This window comes from Nipponia nippon, unplaced genomic scaffold, assembly GCF_047370975.1.
Source record: "Nipponia nippon isolate SJK-2023a ecotype South Korea unplaced genomic scaffold, ASM4737097v1 scaffold_4, whole genome shotgun sequence".
Classification (NCBI taxonomy): domain Eukaryota; kingdom Metazoa; phylum Chordata; class Aves; order Pelecaniformes; family Threskiornithidae; genus Nipponia; species Nipponia nippon.
In genome coordinates, this window is record NW_028262358.1 from 24,125,895 (window position 1) to 24,153,256 (window position 27,362).

Consider the following 27,362-nt stretch of genomic DNA (forward strand, 5'->3'; position numbering starts at 1 on the left):
GGCTGTTTCAGTTCGACCTGACGTGTGTTTGCCCCATCAACAGAGCCTCGTAACAGGGCTACTTAAAATTCCTGAAAGATTTCTATTTAACATTTCCCTCAATTTGAAGCTATTCAAAGATGTAAAAGAAAACAAAAGAAATATCTGTTAAAAAGTGTGAACTTTCCAGTGAGCTCAAATAAGATCACCCTCTCTAGGGGTGGGAAATACTTAGCTAGGCACCCACTCAATCTTCCCATTTTATTGTTTTTACCCTTAAAACATCTTCTTTGAGAAATGGATGTGTTTTTTCATGTCCTCTTTTCAGAGAGACTGAGACACAGAAAAACAAAATGACTTGCCAAAGTTCAACAGAAAGTCTCTGGCAAAGAAAAGAATTTGCCTTTCTTTTCCTTACATAGAATAACCACAATGCTGCGTATTGCACAATGTTAGTAATTTTCTGGACACAGGATAAGAGTTAGATTTTATGAAAGACAAAAAATTAGGTTAAACTACTAGTGCCTTGTATATCTTCAGCATTTCAAATTTGGGGTGGTATTTCTTTTTGAGAAGAATGTTCTTTTTATAAATGGATTTTCCATCCCTTTTTAATCCTCAGATATTGTTTGGATTATCACATTGTTCTTCTGCCGTGCTGTCTTTTTCACTGCATATATTGAAATCAGTCTGTCACTGCCAATCAGGGAAAGATTTGGGGCATTTCCCAAAATATTATTTTCTTTTCCTTAGTGACAAGAGCCTCTAGCTGCTGTGATTTAGGACATTGCCATTTCTTGAACTCAGTCCCACTAGCTGTCCCACTTTACACCAGATAGGGATGGTGCTGGATATTACTGAAGAGTTTGTTCCAGTTGCTTTTGCCAACAGGAGGTTACAGCACAATTGGCAGAATTCAGGAAAAAAATTAAGTTTTCAAAGTTTTGGAAGTGACTAACTACTGGTCTCAAGCACATAAAAGCTTTGAAACAGAATAGTACTGATTTTAACTATTTGATTTCTTTAGTGTGATACTGACACCCATGAGTGGTTTCCCTGATTGAAACTGGACACATGGTAAATGCTCGTGATTAGAAATTTTGTGAGCTTTATATTTTTCTGCTTCAAGTATTGGATTCCATTGTGGTACCTGTACTACTCATGCTAAATTTCATTGAGACAAGAGATAAATGCAGTTTGGTCATAATTTTGCACCAAGTTCTCCATTGCTTTATAGCAAACAGAGAGTCATTATTTCTGTTGATGTCTCTGCACCTGTTTGTGCCATGGTGTAAGTGTTCCGGCTGTGCCTACGTGTTTGATGAACAATCAGAATGGATGGTCCTGGAGCTGAAGTAACACCACCTTTCTGCAGCTGGTCATGTTGGGATGTGATGCTGCTCCTGGACAGGGTATTGAAAGCAAGTCTTCATGCCACTGCCTTTCTGGCAGGCTTTTAGTCACTTGCAGGAGCACATTAGTAAACAATACCAAATGAAGCAACAAATATGACATTAGGTGTTCTGTCCCGCTCTTTCTTACGGTGTTTGTTTGTTCAGAAGATGACACAATGAATTGAATGTAGTCAAGCTCCTTGGTGGTGAAAAACAGTTTGTAGCAATGTCTCACTTGGTAGGCAAGAGATTTAGAGAAGAAAAAGCAACACAGAAAGAAAGCAGCCAAACCAAGGTTAGAAGGATTGATTCCCAGACTCTCAGCCCAATGTCTCCTATTCTTTCAAAATACAATAAAAACTTTGAAACTAAGTAATTAACTGAAATTGTACATTGGGGACATGAACAATGAAACAATAATTTACTTCATTGTGTCAGAAAGCCAAATCTGAACAGGTTGGATGGGCTGATTAACTCAGTGTAAGGGCTATTCTGTGTCTGTGGATGGAAGGCCAAAGGCACGTTAGATTTCTGATCTCCAGTATTCTGTTTATTTTTTAATATTATTTGCTAGCAACATTCTATCTACAAATCCCACTTGATGAATTCAGAGTTTTGGAAATGGGTATTAGTCAGTTTGCTGTAGCCCTACGGGTATATCCTTCTGGCTTGGCAGTGCTAGGTTAATGGTTGGACTTGATCTTAAAGGTCTTTTCCAACCTAAACAATTCTATGATTCTATGATTTGAGAAGGAATCCAGAAATAATATTTTTGTTTGGAAACAGGTTGAAAGACAATGATCTATCTCAGCCGCACTACCAGGTTAAAGTTTAAAACAAGTAAATGCTTATATGCTTCTTGACTTTTTTCCTGGGCTAATGACTTACGTCAGATATGGAGACAAATTCTTCCTGATCTGAGAAGTTTCATGGGTTAGAGATTCAGAGGAGTGTCATGGTCAGTCTGTGTGTAACACATTTCTGTTCTACATCCTGGCTCCTTTTCTGGCCCTACTTCTATCTTCGTGTGTATCCAGTCCATTTTCCTCACTCTACAGTGGTAAAGTTAGGCCTGGTATTACCAAGAGGTAAGATATTTATATGTAGTTTTTTACAGTACTTTGTCCTACTTTTTAGTATTAAATCTTTCAAAATGTAGATGCTTTTTATTATATCAGATATTAAACAGTGAGATCCTCTATTATTCTCCAGAGTTCTATAATATCCAAGGCTCATACATTACTTATTGCAAACCATAATTCTCAGGTATTCAAAAACACGCAAGATGAAAATAATTTACCACTTTTTCATGTTACATCTTGTGTTACCCTTACTTTTTGAAATAACTGAATGAATATTGACTTGATTTTATTGCAAACAGGAGAAGATAAATATTAAAACGTTTTCAGAGCCATTATTGCCTGAGACATTTCTTGCCCCGTTGAATGAACTAAGATTTTTCCCTCTTGCAGCTTTTTCTCCTGGACCTTCCTGCAAGCTCTCCAACCAGTACATCATTCAAGATCACATGGCTGCTCATCACAAGAAACTGATGTCTGCCAAAGGTATGCAGTCTTTAATGACGACAGTATCTATGTAGCTGAAAGATTAAATCAAAGCCCTTAGTTTTGGCTGGCTGCTGAATTTCTTCCCCTTTCTTTCCTCCCTCTCCCTGTCACCAACTCAGCAGGTGTAGGAGGATTTAGAAGTGAGGCATAACATGGTGTGCCCTAAAAGAGGAGATACGTAGAACACTCAATTGGAACTGTAACCTTGTCTTGGGAGAAGCAATCCTAACTGTTGAGAGGCGTAAAGTCTACAGAGTCAAACCGTTCCACAAAATGACAAGTTCATGTTAGGAAGGGAAATATTACATTCCCCTGTGTTATTTAAATAATGGTTTCTGTTTAGATGTATATGGCAGTCGACTAAAAGGAAAGGTAAAATGAGAACTAGTATTTGTTTAATTGGGAGAACACACAGAAGACTAACAGTGAGCTTACAGCTTTTGATGTTTAGAATGTTACAGTGTTAGTCCTAAATAACCTAGCGGGGAGTTCCGTTAGCATGCCGTCATGTTTGAGAGGGCTCTTCAAATGCTCTCCCTCCTGTCAGTAGTTGCAAACTGCTAGAAAGAGAATTTGGGATTAAAAAATGTCCTCTGTCAGTTGTCTGGAGCTGTGTAAACATCCTGGGGCTTCAGGTGCAGATGAAAACAACTGGAGTTGAATGTTCATAGCCATAGTTAGGTTACTGCAAGACTCCCAGTCCTTGGGCTCCCAAGGCTTTCTAACCAAACAATTCACGGACAACATGCAGTGACCTTTATAATAACACACAGCTGCTGAACAATAGGTGAGATTGCTGCTGCATTTTTTGCCAGGAGACCAATGCTTTCATCAATTTGCAGTGCCAAGAGCTTTATCTTAAACTACCTAGCTCAAATCTAGCGCATCTTTTTATCGTGGTATCAGAACCACTATTTAAAAGTTTCATGACCATCCCACTCATATTGAGAGCTCAAGGCTGGATTGCTGCTGTATACTTTCATACTGAAGTGACTCTTGCTTTTGCATGGCTAATGTCACAGAAACAGTGAACTCTAAGGACTGTAGAATTCACATCCTAGTGCAATGCTCATAAATATACAGAAGCATCAGGAATAATTAAGAGCAGCAAAGACTGCTGTATATAATTGAAATTTGTTTTATTCTCAACTGGTGAAGCCTAAATGAGGGAGCAAAGATCAAAAAATAAAAGGAAGAAAACAAAGATGCTTTGCAGTCTTTTTGTCTATTACATTCTTAAAGCTCAGAAGAAAATACACAGAAGATGTTCTTGGCATAAAAGGAGCCAAGTGCTTTGTTCCCAAGCAGGTTGCAATTTTCTTTTTTCAAATGTCAGTCCTGCTTGTCTGTAGCAGAATTCAGTTAAGCTGGAAAGAGCTTCTCACAGTAGGCGCTAATCAAAATTTCCAGTGGCTAAAATTTCTAATTCTTAGGTGTTTCACCATCTGAAGTTATAGTTCTCAAAAGTCAGATTTGTAGCATACTGAAGCAGAAACCTTTAATATTAAAACACTTATTTTACTTATTATAGCGCTTCATCATTTCTACAGGTTTTCCTTGTAGAGCTAAACTTTTGCATACATAGTAAAAACTGCAATATTGCAAGGATATCAAGGTTCTCTTCTGTACATACCTTGATGCTCTGAAGTGCTGACTTGCCACATGTTCTGTACATCCTTAGAGGAGATGATAGGATTTTGTGCCTCTGAAAAATCTTGTCAGGGTTGTCTAAAGGCCTTCTCCAGTATTCTTCTAAATATTCTCCAATCTTTTTTAAATACAGCCGCTTTTTAAAATACAACCAATGAAAACCAAATGATCAAATAACAGAAAATGCTGTGTACAAAACTGCCTATGTAATTGTATAATCAAATAACTCCTATTGCTAGAAAGATGATGAAGAACTGAGGACCTTGAGCCTAGGGACAATTTGAATCTCACTCTTAGAGCATCACTTGGCAGTTTCCCCTGGCTGATAGCAGCTGTACTACTCATCCCTGAATATAAACTTTCTGGGTAGCAGTAGGATGCCAACACAAAATTAGTAGAGCTTTTCTTAAATTGTAAACTAAAATGAAGATTAATAAATGTAGCTGTACTGGCTCTTATTTCTATAAATAAGTAAAGATGGGTGAAAGCCACAAAATTCAGACTCAGGTGTGATACTGAACCAACAACAGCACTGCTGAGGCACTTATCTTATGCTTTTACCCAGATAAAGACAAGGGGTCAAATCCTCAGTTGGTGTCATTGCAGCTGGTGCCATTGTAGTTGGTGTAACTCAACTTCACTATGTTTAAGCTATGCTAGCTTTTGAGAGCTGACCGTTGGTGAAGATAATAGCAGGAAATAGGAAGAAAATATTATATATCACTAGGGAAACAATAGGATTTGGTGGTTTGTAGATCTGCCGTATTAATAATGCTAACATTATGCAGACTGGTACCACATTCCCACAGGGAATTCAACACCTTAGGATGATCAGTTTCATTTCTCTCCCTTTTCGTATGATTATTTGTGATGTTAGTGTTTCATTGGACTGAACCTTCTTTTTGTTAATACAGCTGCTGTTGATTCATCTGCACCGAAGAGTTTGCATACCAGTGTTAAATGTGAGTTGTTTTGTTTTGTTTTCAAAATAGGTCTGGCTCCATTTGTTTGGTTTGGAAATACTTGTCTTCTTTTATGATGACGGTGTTCTGAAGAGGCATATAAGTGCCGAAAATATGCATCATTGTGGTTAAGATAATAGTATCTAGTATCTAATATCTAATCTAGTATCTAAGTTAATAGCTGTACCTAGCACTTGGTTCATGTTTGCACAGATACATGCTGACTTGCAGACCGTGGGACTCTTTGATACACACACTTCAAGCAACATGGTTGCTGGAGGCATAAATGGCTTTAGTTTTCCAGTCTAAACTCAGACCACTGGCCCTTTGAATTCCTTGCTAATCCACACTGTATTTTTCATTTCCTTAACTGCTTCGTGTATCTCTAGGCACCAGGCATACTACAGTTAAAACAGGTTTTTGTGGAACGAATGGGGTTTTGGTAAGAGACCATTGCACTGCACCTTAACGCCACCTCTTGGCTGAAGCCGGCAGTACCCAATGTGTAGGCAGAGTCCCCCCTGCCCTTCCTTTTTTGAAAGGCAGAAAGATTGATGAAAAGCAATACATTCATCCCTTTCCCTGGAAACAGAGCATTCACTTCGGAATGTGTTTAGTTTTCTTCATTCACCAGGTTGTGAGGTATATGATACTTCTCTGTTTGATATTACGTACATGAGAGCACACACCCTTTCTACACAGAAACACCCCATTTTAAAATGAAATTTTAAAAGCTGGAAAAATGAAAATTTCTATTTTTCCACAGTTCATGCATAGTGGGAACTATGTATCAGAGGTCTGCAGTAGGCTATTACTCTGAGCAGTATATAAGGTACTTGGAAGCAAAGATAGCTCAAAGGCAATGGTGAGATGCAGTTGTTGGAGCAAGATACACACAAGCCAAGAAGGCAAACATAACTCTTGCCCATAAAGATTCAGAAAAATGTATCATGTGAGATCTTCAGTACAGAAGAGCAAAAGAACAAGTTCAGGACCAAAACCATCACAATCAAAATTCTCTTCTGTTTGTTTTTTAACTGCGCATGGTCAACAGTATTTTTTCAGTTTTGTCTTTTATATAATAATTTTAAAGTTAGTATTTTTGATTAATCACTTTATGAAAACAGTGCTGTGGTAACAGAAAGAAATGCCACAGAAAGCTTTCTGAGAATGTTAGTTTGACAGAGAGATGATCCTGACATAGAAGTGCACGAGGAGTAGAATCACACTTACTTGAGAAGATCAAGAAGACATGGAATTTGTTCAGCTACCTGTGTTAGCTACAGTAGCAAGTTTTTCTAGATGATGTATCAGAGGGAAACATTATCTGTGTTTCTTATAATGCTTTCTTAGGAAGGTATTCCTCTTACACAGCTAAGTAGGACTGTACTGTTGTGTGGAGTTTCTGTCAATTTAGAAGCCCACATGAGTACAAGGCTCCTGGTGGACACAGAAGCCATAACATGAGATTCTCACTCTGAGAAAGTGAGGACCCAATATCATTTTTGTCAGTAGCCTGCTGGGGAAATGCAAATCACCTTTGTCGTTTAATATTTATCTTCACTAGAAGACGCTATGCATGAGCTAAGTCCTTTTTCTAACAGGTTTGCTCCGGAAATGCCTGTCGGCAAAAGAAGTTTTATCCCTCGAAGGATAAAACTCAAAATTGAGAAGTCACAATGAAAAAGTGCATCAGAGCTTATGTATGTCTTCTGAAGTGTTAAGTAGGGCAGTAGCACAATGGTGGTACAGTTGCTGCTAGTGGGGTTGATGTGCAAATCATTTGAGCTGTATAAAATGACTTTATGCCTACAAAAATAGGCTTCTGTTTATCATTTGCATATTCAAAGACACAAAATAAATGAAGGCTGTTTTGCCAGCCTACTAGAACAATAGGAGGACAAAAATAATTTTCTGCTTAGTACAAGATTACAGCATTTTCTTCTTTTCATGTAAAATTTTCTCCTACAACAATCTCCCACTATTGCTATTACTAGTTACTAAGTGTAGTGTGCTTTTAAAACCTTGAAATTTATCAGAACTTTGACAGATACTCATTCTGATGCAGTATAATTTCTTACCTATTCTCAATCCATACACTCAGATAGGTATAACCTTGTTTTCCAAATGTGTGATCTGTGTTGGATACCACATGTTTCAATGGCAGGCTGCAAGAAGAAAATTCAGGTCACTCAGTAGTGATGCAGGCATATGCAAACCTATTAAAATAAAGAGAAAAACTCAAACAGCTACAAAGACTAATTCTGAAAAGACAGAAGAAAATACAGTGTGCAATGCTTTGTTTCATTTTAAGAATAAATGCACTGCAGATAAAACACTGTAAATAATTAGCTTTTTTGACAATCTGAAAATGCACCATTTCACAAGCTGTCTGTACTGTTGCACTTCAGATTAAGAACTGTATAGAAAAGTGGGAGAAGTGCAATGTATAGGACTCTCTCCTGAACCTCTTCAGGTATATCTTGGATTTTCAATTCTAGGGTTTAGAAAGGCACTGTTTTAAATTTGGTGCTTCATTGGGCTTTTTGCTGTTTTAGATTTCATGAAGTTACTAATGTTGCAGCTGGTAAGAGTGTCATTGAATTAGCTCAATTTGTTTCATACAAAAAATTCTTCTAATGACTTTTAAATATGGTTTATAAATGATTGCAAGTGCTAGCTTTCATCAATTTGTGTGAATGGAATGGAATGGAATGGAATGGAATGGAATGGAATAGAATAGAATAGAATAGAATAGAATAGAATAGAATAGAATAGAATAGAATAGAATAGAATAATTTCAGTTGGAAGGGATCTACAACGATCATCTAGTCCAACTGCCTGACCAATTCAGGGCTGAGCAAGTCAAAGCATGTTATTAAGGGCATTGTCCAAATGCCTCCTAAACACTGACAGGCTTGGGGCATCGACCACCTCTCTAGGAAGCCTGTCCCAGCGTTTGACCACTCTCTCGGTAAAGAAATGCTTCCTAATGGCCAGTCTAAACCTCCCTTAGCACAGCTTTGAACCATTCCCACGCATCCTATCAGTGGATATCAGGGCGAAATAATAGTTGAGTCTCTTTACTGTCAGAGTCACATTCAAAATGCTGTTGAAATTGCACAAACTTATGACAAAAGTTAGGGAGAAACAGCTAACACGAAGCCTCCTGAGCAGTCCTTTCTCTCCAGCATGGAGCTGGCTTTGTTGCAGCAGTAAGACTGCATCTCTGGTGTTCTCGTGCTAAGAATCGTGGTCCATTTTTCAGCCCTCATCAAAGGATGGAAACATGTATCTGCCCCCTGCTGTAAGACTAGATATATTTGCTGGAGATGCGTCAGAGGTCAGGAATATGGGAGATACAGTTCATCATCTTAAGTGTTCTTGTGGAGATAAAATTAAGCAGAGGTGTTTTAAGAGTCCTGAGAGCAGCATGACTTATGAAACTACTGTGAAAACAATGATTCTTTGGCCACTCCAGTGTGGAAAATGTCTGACTAGGAGGATATTTACATTTCTTACTCTCAGCAGAAGCCACGTTTGCTAGAAAGAGAATCTAATAAGTATGGAAAGAGCCTAAGGTGTGCTACTGAACATGCCAGTGACCAGGTTTCAGGAGAGTGTCTTAGCGATCAAAAAGAATTTCTGTTCCAATGGAAATGTGAAAGTTCTGGAAAAAAAACATTCCATTTTGAGGCATTGTTTCTATTCCAACAAAGGAGAAAATTCAAAATAATTTTGTCTGAAATCAGATACCTTATTTATTCATACAGCATTGAGCTTGAGACTTAAACTTACCTGTGGCACCCAGGAAGTCCTCCAAATTTCTCAGTTATTAGGGATTAATAATTAACAATTAATTAATAATAAGCAGCTGAATTACATTCTTGGACCTCGGAAGCATGAGACAGTGTTCCCACAGCCAGCTCTAGAAGTCTCTTCCAACCAGGATTTCCGTGATACTATGATGCTCTGCTCCAGATTCAGAAAGCCCAAGTTTGAGTCAGATCTCCTGAGGCTGATCAGCTCAGTAAGAGGAGCGGAAACCTTGGCTGATGTGTATATGAAGCTGTCCCAGATGAGCTGGCAGGAAACTAGGAAAAACTTAACACTCATGAAAGATTAATCAAAACCAGCCCTAAACAGGGGAATCCATATAGGTAACCCACACTTCATACAGGAAAATGAGCCACCCAAATCGTTAGTTGGTCCTGCAGTTCTGAAAATCCCTTACTAAAGCTCAGGTCTTTGGCTCCATCACAGACTCAGTCCACCACTCCAGGGAAGCGTGGTGGTCCAGGGCACCCTGCCCTAGTTCTCTTCCTATTCTCCCATTCCAGGAATGAGGGCGACTCCACCAAGGCCTGCTCTTATGTATTGTTTTTCTCCTAGTTTTGCAGTATATCTGCTCTGCTTCCATTAGCAGAGTATTGGGTAGCAGTCCAGCACAATAAGCACATCAGCATGGTGAAGCTGTGGTGGGAAGTGGTCAGGTGCTTCAGGCTCACTCTACTCAAGTTAAAGAATCTCCTGAAGGAAGACCTAAAGTAAATCTGGCCTCTGGGCACACCTTTACATCTCCATGATCTTGGTCTTAAGACAAAGCCATTCCTTCTCCTCTCTGTTGAGCTACAATTTGATTACCCAGCCAAGGTCAACTAATTACAATGGCAAGATGAGCTATTCAGACCATTGTATGTTCTGCACAATTCCCTTGCACTTTTAGGAGTACAGTGTATACATTTACCCCAAAGGAATGACAAGTAATATTATATGTAAGTACATGAGGCCATGTGACTGTTTCTCATTCACCTTTTATGGAGTGTTGATCATATAATTGCTCCACGTGCTGTGACTCATTTTTATAAATATGAAACCCAAACATGCATACAAGTGTGTGCAGAAACACATGCTTTAGTAATTGGAAAAAGGAATAGTAACTTTCTTTAAGAGGAATTTTATTTTTCTGTGTACCAGCAGAGTACTTAAATGCTTAGATATGGCACATAGCGGTCTTTTTATAATCTGTGTTTTTCCCTCTCTAATTCTCTGCATGAGACAGACACTAGTCAAAATAATAATTTCTATCTGGGTTTTAACCAGTTTAAAATGAAGTTGCTTTGTGACTTTCAAGACCACAACACCTGTGAAAAAGAACAAGTTGTTTCTCCAGGCAGCTCAAAGACATACAAAATTGCAGCATTTTATCTACAGTTTGTGTGAATAATCTATACAGTCAATTATATAAACATAATTTTATCCTTACAGACGTAGAATCTTAGTTGTCACTAATCTTGGGCAATTGAATGGATCATTTAGCAATCAGTGGAAATTAATGTGTTTATACATGCAAACATCAATTTTCTATCATTGCAAGTTTATGGAACATTAGTGAGATGTTTTTTAATAATAAATTTTGCAGTCTGTAAAAAATAAATGCATATATCACCATTACAAGGGAGCTGCAAGGAAGGGAATATCAAATGTATGACTACACTGCGTCATTCAGCTATCAATGATTAAACAACTACTCTGGTTCATAAGTTCTTCTTCTCACCCTTCAAATCCTACGCTATGCTAGCAGCTCCATTTGGGATCTGAGTTTCTTTATGGTAGCCGCTGCACAGTTTAAAGATCATCTTCTGGGGATAGCCGCCCAAAATGATGCACCAGCTAGAACAGGGTAAATGCGTGCTACCATCCTCTTTTACAGGGAGGAAATTAAGACACTGGAGATTAATTAACATAGCTGTGATCACACTGGAGTCTGTTGTAGAGCTAGGAATTAAATGATAGTTTTCTAAGTCCTACCACAGTGCTTTAATCACAAAACCATCCTTCCCATCAATTTCAGAGTCAGTGCTGTTAACAGGAATATTTGTAAAAGGGGAAGAAGGTGGTAGTGGGAGCTACTGGAGGATGCAGAGAGCAGGAGTCTTGTCATAACCATTGTGCACTGACTGTTTTAACTTTGCATTCCTACTCCTCTGCCAAAGAAGAAAGCAGCATACGTCAGCAATCAGTCAGTACTTTAAACAGGGATGAAGCATCTTGATGTTTCTCGTGTACTCCAACTGCTAGAATTCCTTTCTTCCTTGAATACCTCTGTACAGTATCAGTATAAAAAAAGTGCCGTTATCCCTCTAGAGGCTTGTACATTCTTGTCAGTGATCTGCAGACAGATGTTATGACTTCTACTTCTGGCCTTACCAACAATGTCTTTTCACCACAAAATATAGAAACAGTTCAAATAATGAGTGACTTAGTTATAGGAAATTTTGTTTGCCAAAGTAATAGAAATTCTAGAAGTTGTTCTTGATCGCTCCTTGGCATAAAGCTGAGTTGACAATGGAGCACCCCTCCACCTGCTGCATGTTGGCTTCGGGTAAGAGATGAAAATCTGTAGTTTGGCTAAAGACGTTTTACCAATTTTTAGTAATTTTTAGAATCTTAAGAAATCAAAAGCAATGATGCTGGGTGTATCCTTCTGTTGGATCACCTTTTCACAGTGTAAATCACCACTGTAAACCTGTACTGACACGAGGGAGGAGGGAGGGAGATCTGGCCTTTTGTATCAGAAGTGTGCTGAAACATGCTTTAGATGAGAAACAGGCTGCAAGAATGGGAGATGCTCTAAGTGTCAGAGTTTCCTCTTATTTGCTTACGCAGGAAGTTGTGAATACTTAGAGGTTAAGAGCGGGTGGTAGTTACAGAGCTGTGAACCTCACCTTTTTAATATATCTTATTTATACTCACTAAAAGATTAAGAAAAATAGACTACTTTCCCTACATAAGTAAAGCAAATGCCAAATCTTGTCATTGGTCAAATAAGAGAAGAGAGTGTGTTCTATTCTTTATTTTGATGCGGTCTATGAAGGAATTGTGTCAAGTGCTGTCAGCTCCATTGATGTCCATGAATTTGTGAGTAAGGCAGAACCAGTCACAGCAGACGTGGGTTACGGCCAAAGATCTCAAGCAGTTCAGAATTGCTGGACTGGGTGGTTTGTTATGGAAAGCCAATTCCTCCTTGCTTTCCTTCTGGGGAAATTCCTGTTCATGTCAGTGTGAGCACTCACATTAGCAAAATGTGCAGAATTTGGCACGCGATTAGAAAACAACATGGGAAACAACAACAGGCAGTGTCGCTTAGCAATGTTTCCTGAGTATAACTGGCGTTTCAGAGGCTTTTCTTCTCCTGTAAAATTGTTGTTAACCACTCACTTGATAGTATTGCAGCATTTAAATATTGATGAAAACAAATAATGCTGAACCAGAGCTTGGGGCTTAAAAAACACCCACATGCTGTAGATTAATGTGCTAACATAGCCTTTTCGTAACAATAGCTAGTGTCGCAAAGAGCATCTGAAATCAAATCTAAGCACTGGAGCCTCACTTACCACTGGTTTCTGCTGAAGGAATGGTCTTGTTTGCTCTGAAATGCCTGAATAAGCAGTCCCCGCACCAGACAAACTATTATCAGTGCAGACTGCAGCATTTGGCCCATAGATGTGAACATCATGAGTATCTGCCCTTGTATCCCTTTGTGTTGCACTGGCCCAAAATCTGAGATTACATCAGTTAACAAAAACAGAAAAAACTGAGAAAAAATGAAATTTCAGAGAAGTTGATAGGTGATCCATGATGACTGTCACGTATCTCAAGAGTTTCATAGGCACAGCGAAAATAAACTGTTGTGGTTATATAGCCTGTTTTTTCCCCCTAAGTCTTATCTGTGTTCATTGCTGTTTTACAGAGTTGGAGGGGAAGGGTTTAGAAATATGCCCAAACCTTATGTATTTACATCCCACTTCTCATTAAACTGTTCCAAAGACTAACTTACCTTGCTATGAGGAACATAAGCCTTTCTTTTAGGATGAATTTGTCTGGTCTTGGTAAATCTTTGCTTGACAAACTGTATTGTTTAATTTCTGTTCTGTCTATAGGCACTTATAAACTGGAAAAAAGTTACTTCTTAGGAACTAAATACATTCAGCTCCTTAAATCTGTCACCATGAAGAGCGTTTTCCAGACTTCATCATTCTGATGGATCTTCTCTGCATCCTTTCCAATTTATAAATGCTTCTTGAGTAGTAAACTTTTAGAGCAAGACATGTAATTCCAGCAGCAGCCATCCACCTGTCAAAGGAAACTGCAGTAAAGGCACACTGTACTTGCACTTGAGATTTCCACTCTTTATAGGCAATGATATTACACTAGTTTTGGCTACGCTATCACTGTGGGAAATTACAGGCAGCTGTTTGTCTAGGAGAAGGTACAAATGTTTTTCACTGATTCCCAGGTAAGACTTACCCCCTTTAAGTAAGAGTGTGCATTTTCTGAATGGAGATGTTCCGTTATCCATGCTGAAAAGTATACTGCTTCCCTACGTCTACCTCACTGAGCGATGCAGATCACTTTGTTACAGTAAACCATGCCTTTATTATTCACGAGTTCTGCAGCTGTAGTTGTTCAAGGTTTACGAGGAATGATTTCATGGGTTTTTTTCAGATAACTGAAAGAAAAAATTTAATAATATAATATAAAAAATTATCCTTGCATTAGAAACACCTGCCTTGCAAGGAGTTCTCACTTCTAATTACATTTTCAGATCTGCCAGTTAGCCGTTTTGTACACACATGTAATTTTATAGTGTTCTAATTCGCAGAACAAAGCCAGGGAGCTTACAGAAGTCTTTTAAACCAACACCTTTATCTCAGTCAGCCACAAACAGAATCTCTCTTTTTTTTCTTATCAAGTTAGCACGGTGATTTTTTTTTAAACCTTTTTGATTGGCGTTGCTTATATTATTTACTTTAACGGAATCTTGTAGCAGCCATTCTGTTTTCATGCTCAGGACTGATATCAGTCTGACAGGTCTGGAGTTCATTTACCACTTTTGCTCTTTTTCCCCCCACAGTCCTTTGAAAACTTCCTTGTTTCAAAACTCATCAGGAGTTAAACATCAGCCAACTGTTTTAAAACACTTGCTAGGAATTAAACCAGAACTCCCACTGCGAGCCAAAAATGAAGGCATGAGCCAAGGTGTGGATTCTATTTCTAACTATAATCACTGAGTTTTGTAACATCTGGTAAACAACTTAGGGGAAACCTGTTCCCGCTTTATACCCTGTGTTCATACTTGGGCCATAATGTTCTGTCTTAGACCTGAAAATAACCTTCTGTTTTAGGAGGCAGCTGTGGAATCAGTCTAAGGTGTTTGCCAGCTCTTCTTACTATTTAAGATAAAGATAAGTAGAACTGAAAGGCACTAGATAAAAAAAAGGGGGGAGGGTAGTTTGTTTCATTCTGATTGACCAATATAATCAGCTAAACTGCTTCTACTACGTCGAGTAAGTTTGTGTCTGCTCATTTTGTACACGGGCCTTTCACACAGCAGCAAAGGAGAGACAAGATGTTTTAGTAACTGGCAAGCAACAAGAACTGCCAGGAAAACAGAGTGGGGGCTATGGTATCTGAATCTTCCTGTGTTTTTCAAAGGACCAGATTTCCACTAGATCTTTTATTTTCTGTACTTTTGTTGCATTGACAAGTACCAGATACCAGCACAAGTACCAGTGAAATTGTACAATAGCACTGATAAATTAACACCTGCCACAGTAGGAAGGATGATAAATTAACAAATAAATGAGCTTAACAGAAAGGCTGTTGAATACATTTGCCTAAATAACTGCTGCACTGGCCATACCACATGATTCTATTCCCCGGGAAGCAGCAAAGAGGTAGTCAAGAGATACTGGCTGTTGCAGGAATAAAAATAGTCACGTCCTGTAAGAGGATTCAGGTGACACACTGAATCATTGTCGTAACCTGCTGAAGCCAGGGCAATCATGATGTGTTTCTATAGGTGAAACCTTGCCCTCCCCCAATTAATTATTCCCAGTTATGGTTTTAACCATAAACTACAGCCAGTTCTTAAACACTTCAGCTAGGACATGAGATCAGAAGGCAAGTCAGAAGGGATGTCAAATTTTTGCTTTTCTAAAAGGAAGAGAAAAACCCCCAAACACCTATCATTTGGGATACAAAATTTGCATGTTATTTTCTTTTTCATTCTTGGTCATTGCTAGTTGTTTTCAAAAAGTATTTGGAGAAAGGCAGAATGGGCGGGTGATCTTTTACTGCTGATGTCGCTCCTGCCGATGAGCAGTCTGTGTGGCTGGGCCAGGCTGCTCGGTGTGGCACAGTCACAGCTGGCTTTCAAACAGAATTGTAAAGAGTAAATGTGAAAGCCAACAATGACATGAAAACCTAAGAATGACTTTCGCTCTTAGCCCCTTCATTCACACATCTGGGGAGCATGCCGGGTCACCACGGGGTGAGGTCAGTTTAGGAAGAGAAGTGTAGGAGGGGAGAGGCTTAGAAAGGAAGCAACCTGGAGCGTTGCTGGCAGCTGATGGGCGCGGGGAGCAGGTGAGACTCTGCAGCCCTGGAATCACGAGAAGGGGCATAGGGAAAAACGTGACTGAGCAAAAATAGTAGCGAGAAGAGAGAAACTGGAGAGAGCAGGGTTAGAAGGTGGTAAGGCAAGTAAATCCCTTAGCAGACATGTCAGCAAACCGGGATGTGCTGCAGGACCCCTCAGTGCGCCTCACGTGGCTGAGGCACACACAAAACCTGACAGTCTGGGCAATGAAACCTGGCGTCTGTTAGGGAAGAGGAAGGAGAGTTGCTATGAGACATTCTGGCTCAGGAGCTTTTGCTAACTACTCAAAACATAAAACTATAATGCAGTGGAATAGTACTTATTGAACAGGCTTAATGACATGTGGCATATTTATAACCCGTATTTACAGTAAAAATATCAGTGAAATACTAGACAAAGTCTGTTTAAAACCTGTGGCTCTTTGACCTGGAACATTTTATTTTCTTGTCCTTGGCAAGGCTTGGTGAAGGCCCAGCCATGCCTCGGGTAGACAGTTGTTGTCCTGCTTCACCTGTACACAGACAGACAGCACATGCAGAAGAGCGGAGAGGCATGGATGTCACTTTTTCCCAAGGCCTCAGTATCATTCGCACTGCCATGAAAGAAGCCAGGTATCCTGACTGGTGGTACTGTTGCACAGACACTACGGCAAGCTGCCTTGTCTGTTGTTTTTCATATGACTGCAGAATGCAAAGTCTTTAATCAGAATTGGGGAGTACTTTGATTGGGCACTGTACAAACCTAGATAAAAGAAGAAGGTATTAATCTCTGCATGAATGCGATTGAGCAAGTACATTTTGTTATTTGTTCCAGTGAGTTGTATAATCCTGCTTCCCAGTCATCCAAATGGGATTTAGCATTGTCAACATGTTTTTCTTAATAGGATGATGCTATGAACACATGTCCATGCAAGACTAGAAAGCCAGATTACATGCCTCGGGAGACTCTATATCAATTTTAGCTGTTAGTGAAATCTGTTATTTTCAATAACTAGGCCACAGCCTTGAGGCCACCTTACAGGGGAATTATCAAGAGATGGTGTGCCCCATCACAAACTTTGGAGGAGCCTACCGTTCAGTGCAGTATCTAAGTGTTGTTTGGGTTTTGTTTTTTTTTTTTTAAAAAGTCTCAGCTATTCCTTTCCTGAAAGAAATATTACTTTAAGACTAACTGAAACCCTGTAACCCTTCTGCTAATTCCGAAATGTGCAATACTAAATTCAGGTCGACGCATCTCCCCCCTCAAAAGAATATCTGCAATAAGTGCTGCTTTGCCAGGTTTCAAGCATTATTCTGCCACATTACTAGTGAGACATGCTGCAACTACATCACTTCAGAGGAGGAGAAGTTGCTTCTCATTAGCAAAAAATTTGCAGCACATTGTGAGCGTAAGTTCTAGTACATTGCCACAATAGCAGTTATTGCTAATCAAGAACCAGTTGTGCATTTTGTCAGGAATAAGTCAATATTATTCACAGTAAGATCACACAGCCAAAAGTCACATTTCACCAGCCCACCTGAAGCCTTGCTAGCCTTCTAGAATTGCCTGTTTGTGGAGTCTCTGCAGCTGCAGCCAGAGGGGAAGGAGCAGAGCACACCTCTCTGCAGGCCTGCCTGGCAGTACTGGCGCGTGCCACCATGTGCGAGAGCTCCACAGGGCAAGGAAATTCTGACAGAGCTGCATTTTCAACCCCAAAGAGCCATATGCAGTTTGCAGGACCTCAGTGGATCCCACTTTACTGATACTTTGTGTGTGAATCCTTAGTTTCAGCTAGAACCGCTGCAGCTATGATTTTTTAAACACCATCTACAAAGAGAAAGGCGTTGTTGCACATCACAATTCATATCCGTTTTCTCAGAGCTATGCTTGGAAGGAACACGGCAGGTAAAAAGGGTTGAAAATTTTGGTCACGCATCATTCGTGTTTGCATTGCTAAACGTAAGGTTCTGACAAAAAACGGTGAATTGTCAGAGGCTTTGCATTATCCATGAATATGCCCCTGTGGGCCTCTGTGGTCTTGGGTAACTCATATCCCTTTCTTATTCCTATGTATTATTCTTATTGTTTTATAATACTTAATATATAATACATCAAAATATATATTATGAAATATAATAACAATGCTTATTATAAGAATAAATACTCTTATTCCTACTCTCACTTGCATATTTTCAGTGATATTTGAAGATCCAAAGGACTAGGTCTGTTTCTGTCCTCTTTGTGTACGGGGTGCTAGCAGAAGTGTCACCCTACTCTTTTCAGCCTGCATTTGACTGATACAGAAAGCACACTTTCTCGGCATTAGTCTGCACAGACCAGTGGCAACCTAACTTTGGTCACTCAACTCTTAGTACATAGACTTGAATCCTTACTTGATTGCCTCAGCTTTTCTTCTGCTTTGACCTGCCTCAGCTCCTGTCTAGGGTAGGGGAAAGAGTGGGCAGAATGTGGAAACAAAATGTTGCCATACTCTTATCCCTCCAGTAGCTCATTACTTACCGTGTGAGTGCATTTATTGCATTTATTTCAAATTCAGACATGTGCTGAGCCTGCAAGCAGCAAGCGCCAACTGTAAAAAGTAGAGTGATTGTCTTCTCTGTCTGCTACTTGGTATTAAGAGGAGGAGACAGAATAGTCTTTAGTAGCAAAAAGAAGAATGAAGAGTAATACTCTATGACTTGACCATTGATTAAACTGGAAAGGGTTGTGTTTACATATTTACATGTACAGACAAGGATCAGCAGAAAAGAGACAGACTAATTCAAGCCCTTGAGAAATATAAGAAGGATCTTGTACATGGTCTTCCTGCCTCACCATTCAACTCCAGAAGTGTTTCTCCAAGCCAGCAGAAGGTATGTGATATTCTGACAGCGTAGGACCTGTCACACAGGTCATACTGAGTCACATGAAAGAGACCAGTTTCCCCTTAGTTAGCTGTACTCTGAAGTGCTGGGGTGTGCCCGTAACACAGCAGTTAAGTGCAGGTTTATTCAGCGTGGCTGTTTACAGTGTAGTCAAACACAGGGAATATTTGACTCCTGGTTCTGCCAACTGGCAGCTATCCTCTCATCTAACTGTTGCTATCCCTACATGGCCTACAATGACAGGTACCCATGTCATAACTACATGAACATGACTAAAATGTGTCCCTGCACTGACAGCGTGAATGTGCACATGCCACTCAAAGCCACACTCATTCTTTTTGCTCCTTTGGCAAACGGAATTAGAATTTTTAACAAAGTATTACATGGGTGCCCAGAAAAAAAAAAAATGAGTGAATGTATTGAAATAATTTGCTGATGTGTGTGACAAGATTCTTATTAGGATAATTTCCGTACACAATATTTTCAAGAGAACTAAATCCCAACTATTTTCTTAGTATTCCCACTGAATGCAATGCAAAAACTTTACATTGTTTTACAGTATCCTCTGAATTTCAGAATGGTATTTACTGGTAAAAGCAAGACCCTAAAGTAATTAATCCTAATTCTATATATTCTGCCAGATACCAGAAACTGTACAACCTCATGCTAGTGTGAGTAGGCCTCTTCTTCACCAAATTCTGCCAGTAGACCTCACCTCAATAGACAAAGTCTTGCAAAACATTTCATTCTGCCATAGTCCAGAGTCTCTCTGGGGCAAAAATTCCTCAGCAGACTATATTTAGATTGTAAAACTTTCTATTTATTGAAAATTATAGTGGGTTTACCACTAGATTACCAATGATGCTGTTTATAAAAAATGTCATCCAATTCAAACATCCACATTATTTTGATTTGTAAAATCTTGCGCCCACAGAGATAAATAGCAAAATGACAGGCCACAGTTTCACCTATGGCATTTATGAGGATAACAGTGGTTCTGTTTGACTTCAAACTCATGAGATGGAGTCATGCTCACACCTGCATGGGCACACAAGGAGAGAGACTAGAAGATGCCGTTGAAGAAGGGCTGTAAGATTGCTATTGAGACATCAGTTCCATAAATGAGACTGCACAACCTCCAAGGAAGAAAAAAATGTCCTGTTCTCCCTCTGTGGGCCCTGGCAAGAAAAATGGAATTTCTGTAATTTCCCAAGACTACTTGTCATTAGCAACCTCAACCTTGTAAAGAGAAGGAAGGAAAAAGAAACTAGAAGAGGGACTCATTAACTAGCTCTAGCACAGTGGCAGGGTGGCTTTACTCCTAATTGCAGTTCCCAAAACGCGGCAAGTCATTTAGACCACTTGAGACAGTTTGAAAACAGTTTCTTAAAATTTGTCCTGTGTGAATCAATTTGTAGGAGACACTGTTTTCAGCAAATTGCTTTTGTGATTTTTCTATCAGTTATTTTGTTCTTTAACTTACAGGCAAGGTGGTCACTGTTGGAAAACGGTCACCTATATTTGATGTCTGGTCAGAACAACTGTTCCAGGACAAAGAGAGAGCAGCGCCCCTCTGTATCTTTTCAGAAGCTGACTTCAAGGACTCTGATGCCAGCTCCTACTGCAAGAAAGACTATCCAAAATACTGCTCAGCATGCTTTGTCTCAGACTCCTGTTCACAATTCTAGTATAAACAGATCACCTGCTTCACCACTTCCGCAGACTCGCATGCATTTAGGCAGTCACAACAGGAAGAAGGCATTTCAAAACTCTTTCAATAAAACATACTCTGGGGACCTCCTTGACAAACATTCAATTTACTTCACAGAAAAGAAGCAGTGTTTTACCCCTCAAATCCTAAAGACATCACACCAATCTTTTCTTGTAAAACATAGGTATTATAATCCTCCTCCCAAAAAAAAGAGCTCCTCCCCTGGCAGACCATCACTTAAATCCGCAGATGTCAATAATGAAAAGAAAAGAGAGTTGCACAGGTACTTACTCTGTTTATACATCAGTGCTAAAAGTTAAGTAATTTTCCTTTCAAACACACCATTTTAAGCATAACTGGTTTTCACTGTGCTTTTAATCTTTCAGATTTTTAGAAGATGCACATATGAGACCACATTCAGATCACTTTTCTCAACAGCCAGTTGAGGTTGGTATACCCAGTTTGTTACAAAGAAAAGGAATGGAGCCCACTGTTCATACACGAAAGTTGTCCTGGTTGTGTGGAAATGAGATGGATAATGGAATCGTTGGCTTTGGCGAATATATGTTAAGAGCAAAACCAAAAAATTAAATCGTCTTGTGAGAAGTCACTAAGATTGCAGTTGAGAAATCTAGCATGTGTGGCTAGATAAGGTCAACAGACTTCTGTGAATAAAATAGGAACAGCTAAAGTAACTGTTCTTGGAGAAACGCCACTGAGGCATTAAGTGATGTGAAATACAGTATATTCCAACACAAATCTGTTTTTCTGAAAGCAGAGCTTTTTCCTACTTGACTGACATCTTAACGTTTCAAGCAGTCATTTCAGCTTTTGATTGATTTACAGCCTTTCACTCCATCCAAATAATAACTTGGAGCCCGGAAACATCCAGGCAAAGTGCTAATCACTCAGCCTATGGTCAGTACTGCAGTATGCTATACAAGACTTTGTCTGGAAGTTGCACTCCATTAGTCATCTGGATTTTTAAGATGAATAGAGGATTAATTTAGTAAATTTTAGTGCTCTTAAAAATAAGGGATGCTTAACAGTAGCCAAAACCATACATGATAGAGAGGTTTTGTAACATTCCTTGGCCTGCTCATCCCTTTACAGAATCAGTGTTGAATTTCTATACAGCTCAGCCAAGGCACCACAGGCACAATATGTCCTAGCCTTATACTAGCTGGGACTATTCCGTTCCTTGTTCCAAGCACCAAAACCTTCATTTTACAACCTTATCAAGAGAAGCTCCTATTCCCATTTGATAATCCACAGCAAAAGATAATTTCAATATCAGTCTGGTTTTCTAAGTCTTCTTTCAAAGATACAAATGTATTTTGCACGTCCTTTTAAAGAAAAAGCTATGTTATTTGAATGAGGTCTGCAAATATTTTCTATTTTGTTAGAACCTCTGATTTCCTTTATAGAGTTTGCATCATTTTTCTCAGGTTATAAAAGCTTGTTTCCATTTCTGCTAACACAAACCTACCTAATAATAATACTTTTTCTTTATTTATATGAGTGATTGACACTGAAGACATTTATTTCACGTGAGCTGGCCTGTTACTTCAGTATGATGTTGTTGTGATTTTGATATGTTATGAAATCAGATCATTTTCCCCTGCTGCTCTGAATGGAAATATAAAATGTTAATACAAAGATAATAAAATTAAAAAAAAAAAAATCTACTTTTCCTCTTTACTTGTTTGTGGCAGAACCATGACTTATGGATTCCCATTTCTGAAATGCCACTTTCTCCAGGATCACAACTTGAAGAAAAGTAAGTTAAATATTTGTTTGTCCCTTTTAACTCTTTCTAAGTTTTATATCAAAATATTTAAGTAGGAACCTAGTGGAAAACTGAAAATGTGGCACAAGAGCCAATTACCAATGGCTGTCTGTGGTGAGTGGAAAGGACACTGTTAGGAATACAGGATTCAGCTACTTGCTTGGGAAGTGTGGGATCAGAAAGTTGGAACAGATTTTCCAAGTCATGCCACCCCGTCCCCTCTTACTGTAGGCAACCTAAATATGTTAAGAATAAATAAATAATAAATACATAATTTTAATAACAATTTATCTTCTGATACCTACACTTTGAGCATTAGAACTATTTTTTTAACTGGTTATTCACAAAAGGCATAGATATTCTTGATTAAGTAAATTAATGGATTAAATTAATGGTTAAAGTAATTAGGGAGTCAACCAACAGAGCTGTGAAAATCAGTCATTTAAAAAAGTATAAACCTGGATAGTAAAAAAATGCAGACTAGTAAATAGATTCATCACTTTTGAATATGATGGCAAAATTCTTGATTTGAGTTAGTTTAATTACTCTAAAACTGCTACCTCTTTGGATGGTATTGTAAACCTTATTTGTATTCAGTGTATGTTAAAGAAAGATGCTGACAGCTTGTGTATTTTTATAGAGAAGAAAAGTATCTTCGTTTTCTTCAAGATCTTACAAATGATATTTTGATTAGAAGTTGTTATCACAAAGAGTAAGTGCTTTGCATTTCTTATTTATTCCTTTGAGTAACAAATTTTTGACCAATTATTCAATCAGTGTAAAGAATTGGTGGGTTTGATGAGATTAAAGTGAAACTTGAAATCAGTTTAATTTGATGAATACTTTTGTGACTGCACTTTATACGAGTCAGGATTTAAACTGAGTGGCTGAACAGAAAACGTTTTCAGCCAGCCTCGTATTTCCCAGTGACTTCTAGGAGAAACATGGAAAACATTATGTTCTCTAACCCTGTTCTCAAGCTCATTCCCTTACACAGTATGGTGATAGACATTATTGTTACAACAGTTTAATTCCAGTTCCCAGTCAATCCTGAGCTAGCAAGATATGGAGCTGCAATGAGTCTTCTCCAGCAAAGTGCATCACAGCAAAAGATTTTATATTTAGAGTTCTTTCTCCCTCATATAAGAGCAAAATAAATAAATACAATAATTGCTTTCTTTAGGATGTATGTGCTATCGAGCTAATGATCCACACATGAAGGCTAGAACCAAATGCACCCAGTGCTGCTGGTGTCTAACTGCAGCATCCTTTTCTGGTTTCATGTTCTGTATGTGGCATCTGTCACACGCACGCACACACACACCACCTCACAGTCCCATTTCTAAGAGAAATCTGTCACATTTCTAATATCTATAAAGCTGTAATAAACCATAGGTCTGTTTGTAGGCCTGCTAAAAGCAGCAAAGTGTTCTCCTTTTCTATGCCATTTCCTGGCCTGCATCTTAAACGGGAGAAACTCTTCCTTTGATAGAGGATTTAACCCCAGTGCTTAAGATTTCAATCTTTGTCAAGTGATGTGCTTTGATGCTGAAGAGGTGCTAACCCCCTGAAATCAATCAAACTCAGTCTGACACCAAACCAAGATATTTACCTTTCAGTCTAGAAGATTTCAGTTAAAATCCCTAAGGCTCTTAAATAGCTTTTTTTGAGCAGCTGTTAACACAAGTAGTTAGTTTGTTTTCTGAGCAATTAGTTAAAGGTAAGACTTCTCTTCCTTCCTTCTAGGTATAGCAGTTTTCAGACAAACTTCAAGGCCCAAATTAGAAGTGAATTTTCTGGTTACACTGGGAGGAACAGTAGTAGATTTGAAAAACACCGACTCGCCATACATTGAAAAGGTTGCTAAGCATCATGCCTGCCCATAAATACAGTTAAAAAGAAGATAACATTAAAATAAAATAAAACCTCAAAAAGCTATTGTGTGTCGGCCTCCTTATTAACAGGAGGATTAGTATCCTTCAGAAAATAAGTTTTTTCTCTATAGATAGTGAAAACTGAACGAGATAATGCAAACTTGTACCTGTATGATGTGACAGAAGCAGGGGTCGTGTGTGTGCTGCACATTGAGCCCAACTCAGAACACTGTGGGGCACCACGGTGTCCGTGCTCAGGCTTGGAGGGCGAAAGGACCGCTCTGTTGACTTTAGATGGAGGTTGTTTAGATGCTGTGCACTCTTCCCTCGAAAATAAAGGTTACTAAAAATACATGAAAAATCATCCATTGTTTTCTTGGGTAGTCTCTAATAACAGAACTTAATTTCTCTGCAGAATAAAACTGAACAATCAATAGTGACCTTTCACTTTAAATCAGAAGTTGAATTTCCGAATAGATTTTGTGACAGACCTGAAAAGACACAACTAATGGCCTTAGCTAACCTACTGCAGGATTAATATGATAGACACATATTTTTAAATCTCCATGTATTTAGACCAGTTTCTCTACAGATAAAATAGTAAATGCCCTCCCAATTCAAATATACAGTATACAACAAAAACAGCTGTGCTGAGCCCTCCAGCTCATTGCAGATATTTTCATTTTTTGTGGTTGCCTGAAAATGCAACCATTGGATTAGATTTAACTGAGTTACGACTGTAAAACTTGGACACCTAATTTCCCCAGTCAGTTAGGTCTTTATTTTTACCGACGCTCATCACCATGAGCACATCTTTTTCTTGTAGCTGGTTATAGCTATCAAAAAAAATATTGAGAGCACTTTCTGAAAGCATCTCTCTTTGCCTAGTACACCTATTTAACAAAACTACGACCATGAAAGTTCAACCTTTAGTGTTTCCCTTAAAAGTTACTGAAAAGGAGGCCCCAAACCAAGGAGACCGTGCAAATGACCTTTAGAGGTCTAAAACGTGTTGGCTAGAGGCCGTTCAAAAGTCCTCTTTGAGTAACGCAGTATCCTGGACAAAGGAATGACAGCTATAAATGAACCGAGGAAGCTGCTTGCAGCACTGCCAAGCACCTCAGTACCCTCAGCAGTTTCACCCAGTTAACATGGTGGGACAGTACTTGGCAGTAGCAACAGAGAGACTCAGGCCCCACCAAAATACAGGGGGGGACTACTATGTTGCGATGGAGAACACCAATAATCTTCTATTTCTATTAGAAGTGGAAGAAGAAATTGGAATTATATACACAAAAGACTGTCCCTGGCACAGCTCCTGCCAAACTGCATGCACTTGGAATGAGAATATTCAACAACCTTAAAATGTTTCAGATTTTTTTTTTTTTAAATCCATTTACAGGTACAGTAGGGACAGGGAGGGGATGGAGCAAAAGCGAAAAGTTGGGATGCACTTCAAGTGATCTGAAAGACAGGCTGAGTGGTATTTTTATTTGGGAGTATATGGTCTTTGAAGAGTCTTTTTTTTTTTTTTGCACTGATGTTCCTTTTTATTCTTTTTTTTAAGGGCATTAGAAGATGTATTTCAAATGCACATTAAAAGTAAGAGGCATAACCTTGATGAGGTGAGCAAAAAACGTCTATTATTAAATACTCTGTCACCTCCAGTAGAAATGTTGTATATCAATGCTGAGGAACAATTTATGGCAGATCGACCGCTATACAATTTAAACACAAGGCGAGGAGAAAGTACTTCTACAAACGCAGCAGGAAGGGTGTTTTCCATGGAGGACTGGTAAAGAGAGATTTTTCTGTAAGTTTTTGTGTATTACTCTAATAAGGTTTCTAAAAGACAGATAACGCACTTAGCGTGCAGAATGGCTTTAATTACATAAAACCTGTTTACGAAGACTGTTTGTTGCTGCACTTTTTTGCTGTGACTGCTATTTTCTGGAGTAGAACAGCAAGAGAGACTTGTAGGCTGTGACTACATTCAGTAAGAAGACCTTGTTTTTTAATAGCTTGCTTTTAGGAGTTTGGTCACCAGAGCAGAATATAAAACTGTAAGTTGAACATTAAGGTTCCCCATGTGGTGCCTACTGAGGAATATACACCTCAAAATGCTTATCTGAAAATCTCACACGCTGAGAGGGAAGCTGCCTATGGAGAGACAATAGGAAATGCCAGGCACGAATACAGCCACAGTCCTATCTCTCTCCTCTGCAAGTCTGACATCTTATCTAGGAAGAGCGAAAGCATATCTACCTATTTTAATCCAGATTTTAGAGCCCTCTCCTGAGAGCAGGGCTTATAACTGCTCTTTGAAAAATCTGAAAGAACACACTGTTTTCCTTTTTAAAGTCATTCACAGAGAAGATGGTTAGTGTTGTCATTGTTATCTTTGCTGTTATCCCAGATTGGTTGAAGCATTTGGCCATGAAATGGGGGAGGCAGATTCCAATGCCTTCCCCAGACTGGGGAGGCCCAAATTGAACACCACACCTCATGAGCAGATGACTCAACTGGACTTTTAAAGTTCCTCTAGGTTAGATAATAGGAGCAAAATGGGAGGTTGCAACACTCACTTAAAAGCCAGTAGGTTTTCCTCCTTCCCAATAAGTGCAAAATATAAATTCTTTCTTCTTTACAGTCTCTGTATTAAAGGAAAAAAAAACATTCCTAAGGGCCTGGAGCAGAACTCTGAGCTCCACAGAGGGTGCAAGAGTTGAGCCACAGTCTTGCACCTGCATTGCCTGCCAACTGCTTCTCAGAGGGTCCCTGCCCAGTGCACAGGGCCTGGGTCACGGGGCTCTCTTGTCCCACACTTCTCCCATGTCCTGCAAGGAGTGAGGCTGCTAGTTCTAGCCTTGAGAGGGATTTGATGTTCAAGTCCTCCTCTAGATCTGATGTTAAGGGCCCCTATACAAAAAGGCATTTTGTTCGGTCTGACGATCCAGAGGATTCATGGTCAGGGGTTTGGACTTTGCATTTTAAAGCTCGTATTGCTACAGCAGATTCAGGTGGGACCATTTCTGAGGTACTGGCATAGTGGGGTTTTTAAATGGGCTACCTTTGCTTATTTGTTTCTGCAAATTTGTAATGCTGCCATTTAGTATTGTACTTTCTT

At 39.1% G+C, this 27,362-nt stretch overlaps 1 protein-coding gene across 1 annotated transcript in view; it reads left to right on the forward strand.

Annotated features, from left to right (window-relative positions):
* The window catches only part of LOC148053214 (spermatogenesis-associated protein 7 homolog), a 39,698-nt gene that overhangs the window by 2,072 nt on the left and 10,264 nt on the right, over nucleotides 1-27,362 (forward strand). The window contains exons 2-9 of the mRNA XM_087776838.1: nucleotides 2,846-2,938; nucleotides 5,506-5,553; nucleotides 18,728-18,849; nucleotides 20,347-20,855; nucleotides 20,959-21,118; nucleotides 22,288-22,352; nucleotides 23,002-23,073; nucleotides 25,803-25,860. Coding sequence (XP_087632964.1) covers nucleotides 2,846-2,938; nucleotides 5,506-5,553; nucleotides 18,728-18,849; nucleotides 20,347-20,855; nucleotides 20,959-21,118; nucleotides 22,288-22,352; nucleotides 23,002-23,073; nucleotides 25,803-25,860 — 1,127 coding nt within the window. The remainder of the gene's footprint in view (nucleotides 1-2,845; nucleotides 2,939-5,505; nucleotides 5,554-18,727; nucleotides 18,850-20,346; nucleotides 20,856-20,958; nucleotides 21,119-22,287; nucleotides 22,353-23,001; nucleotides 23,074-25,802; nucleotides 25,861-27,362) is intronic.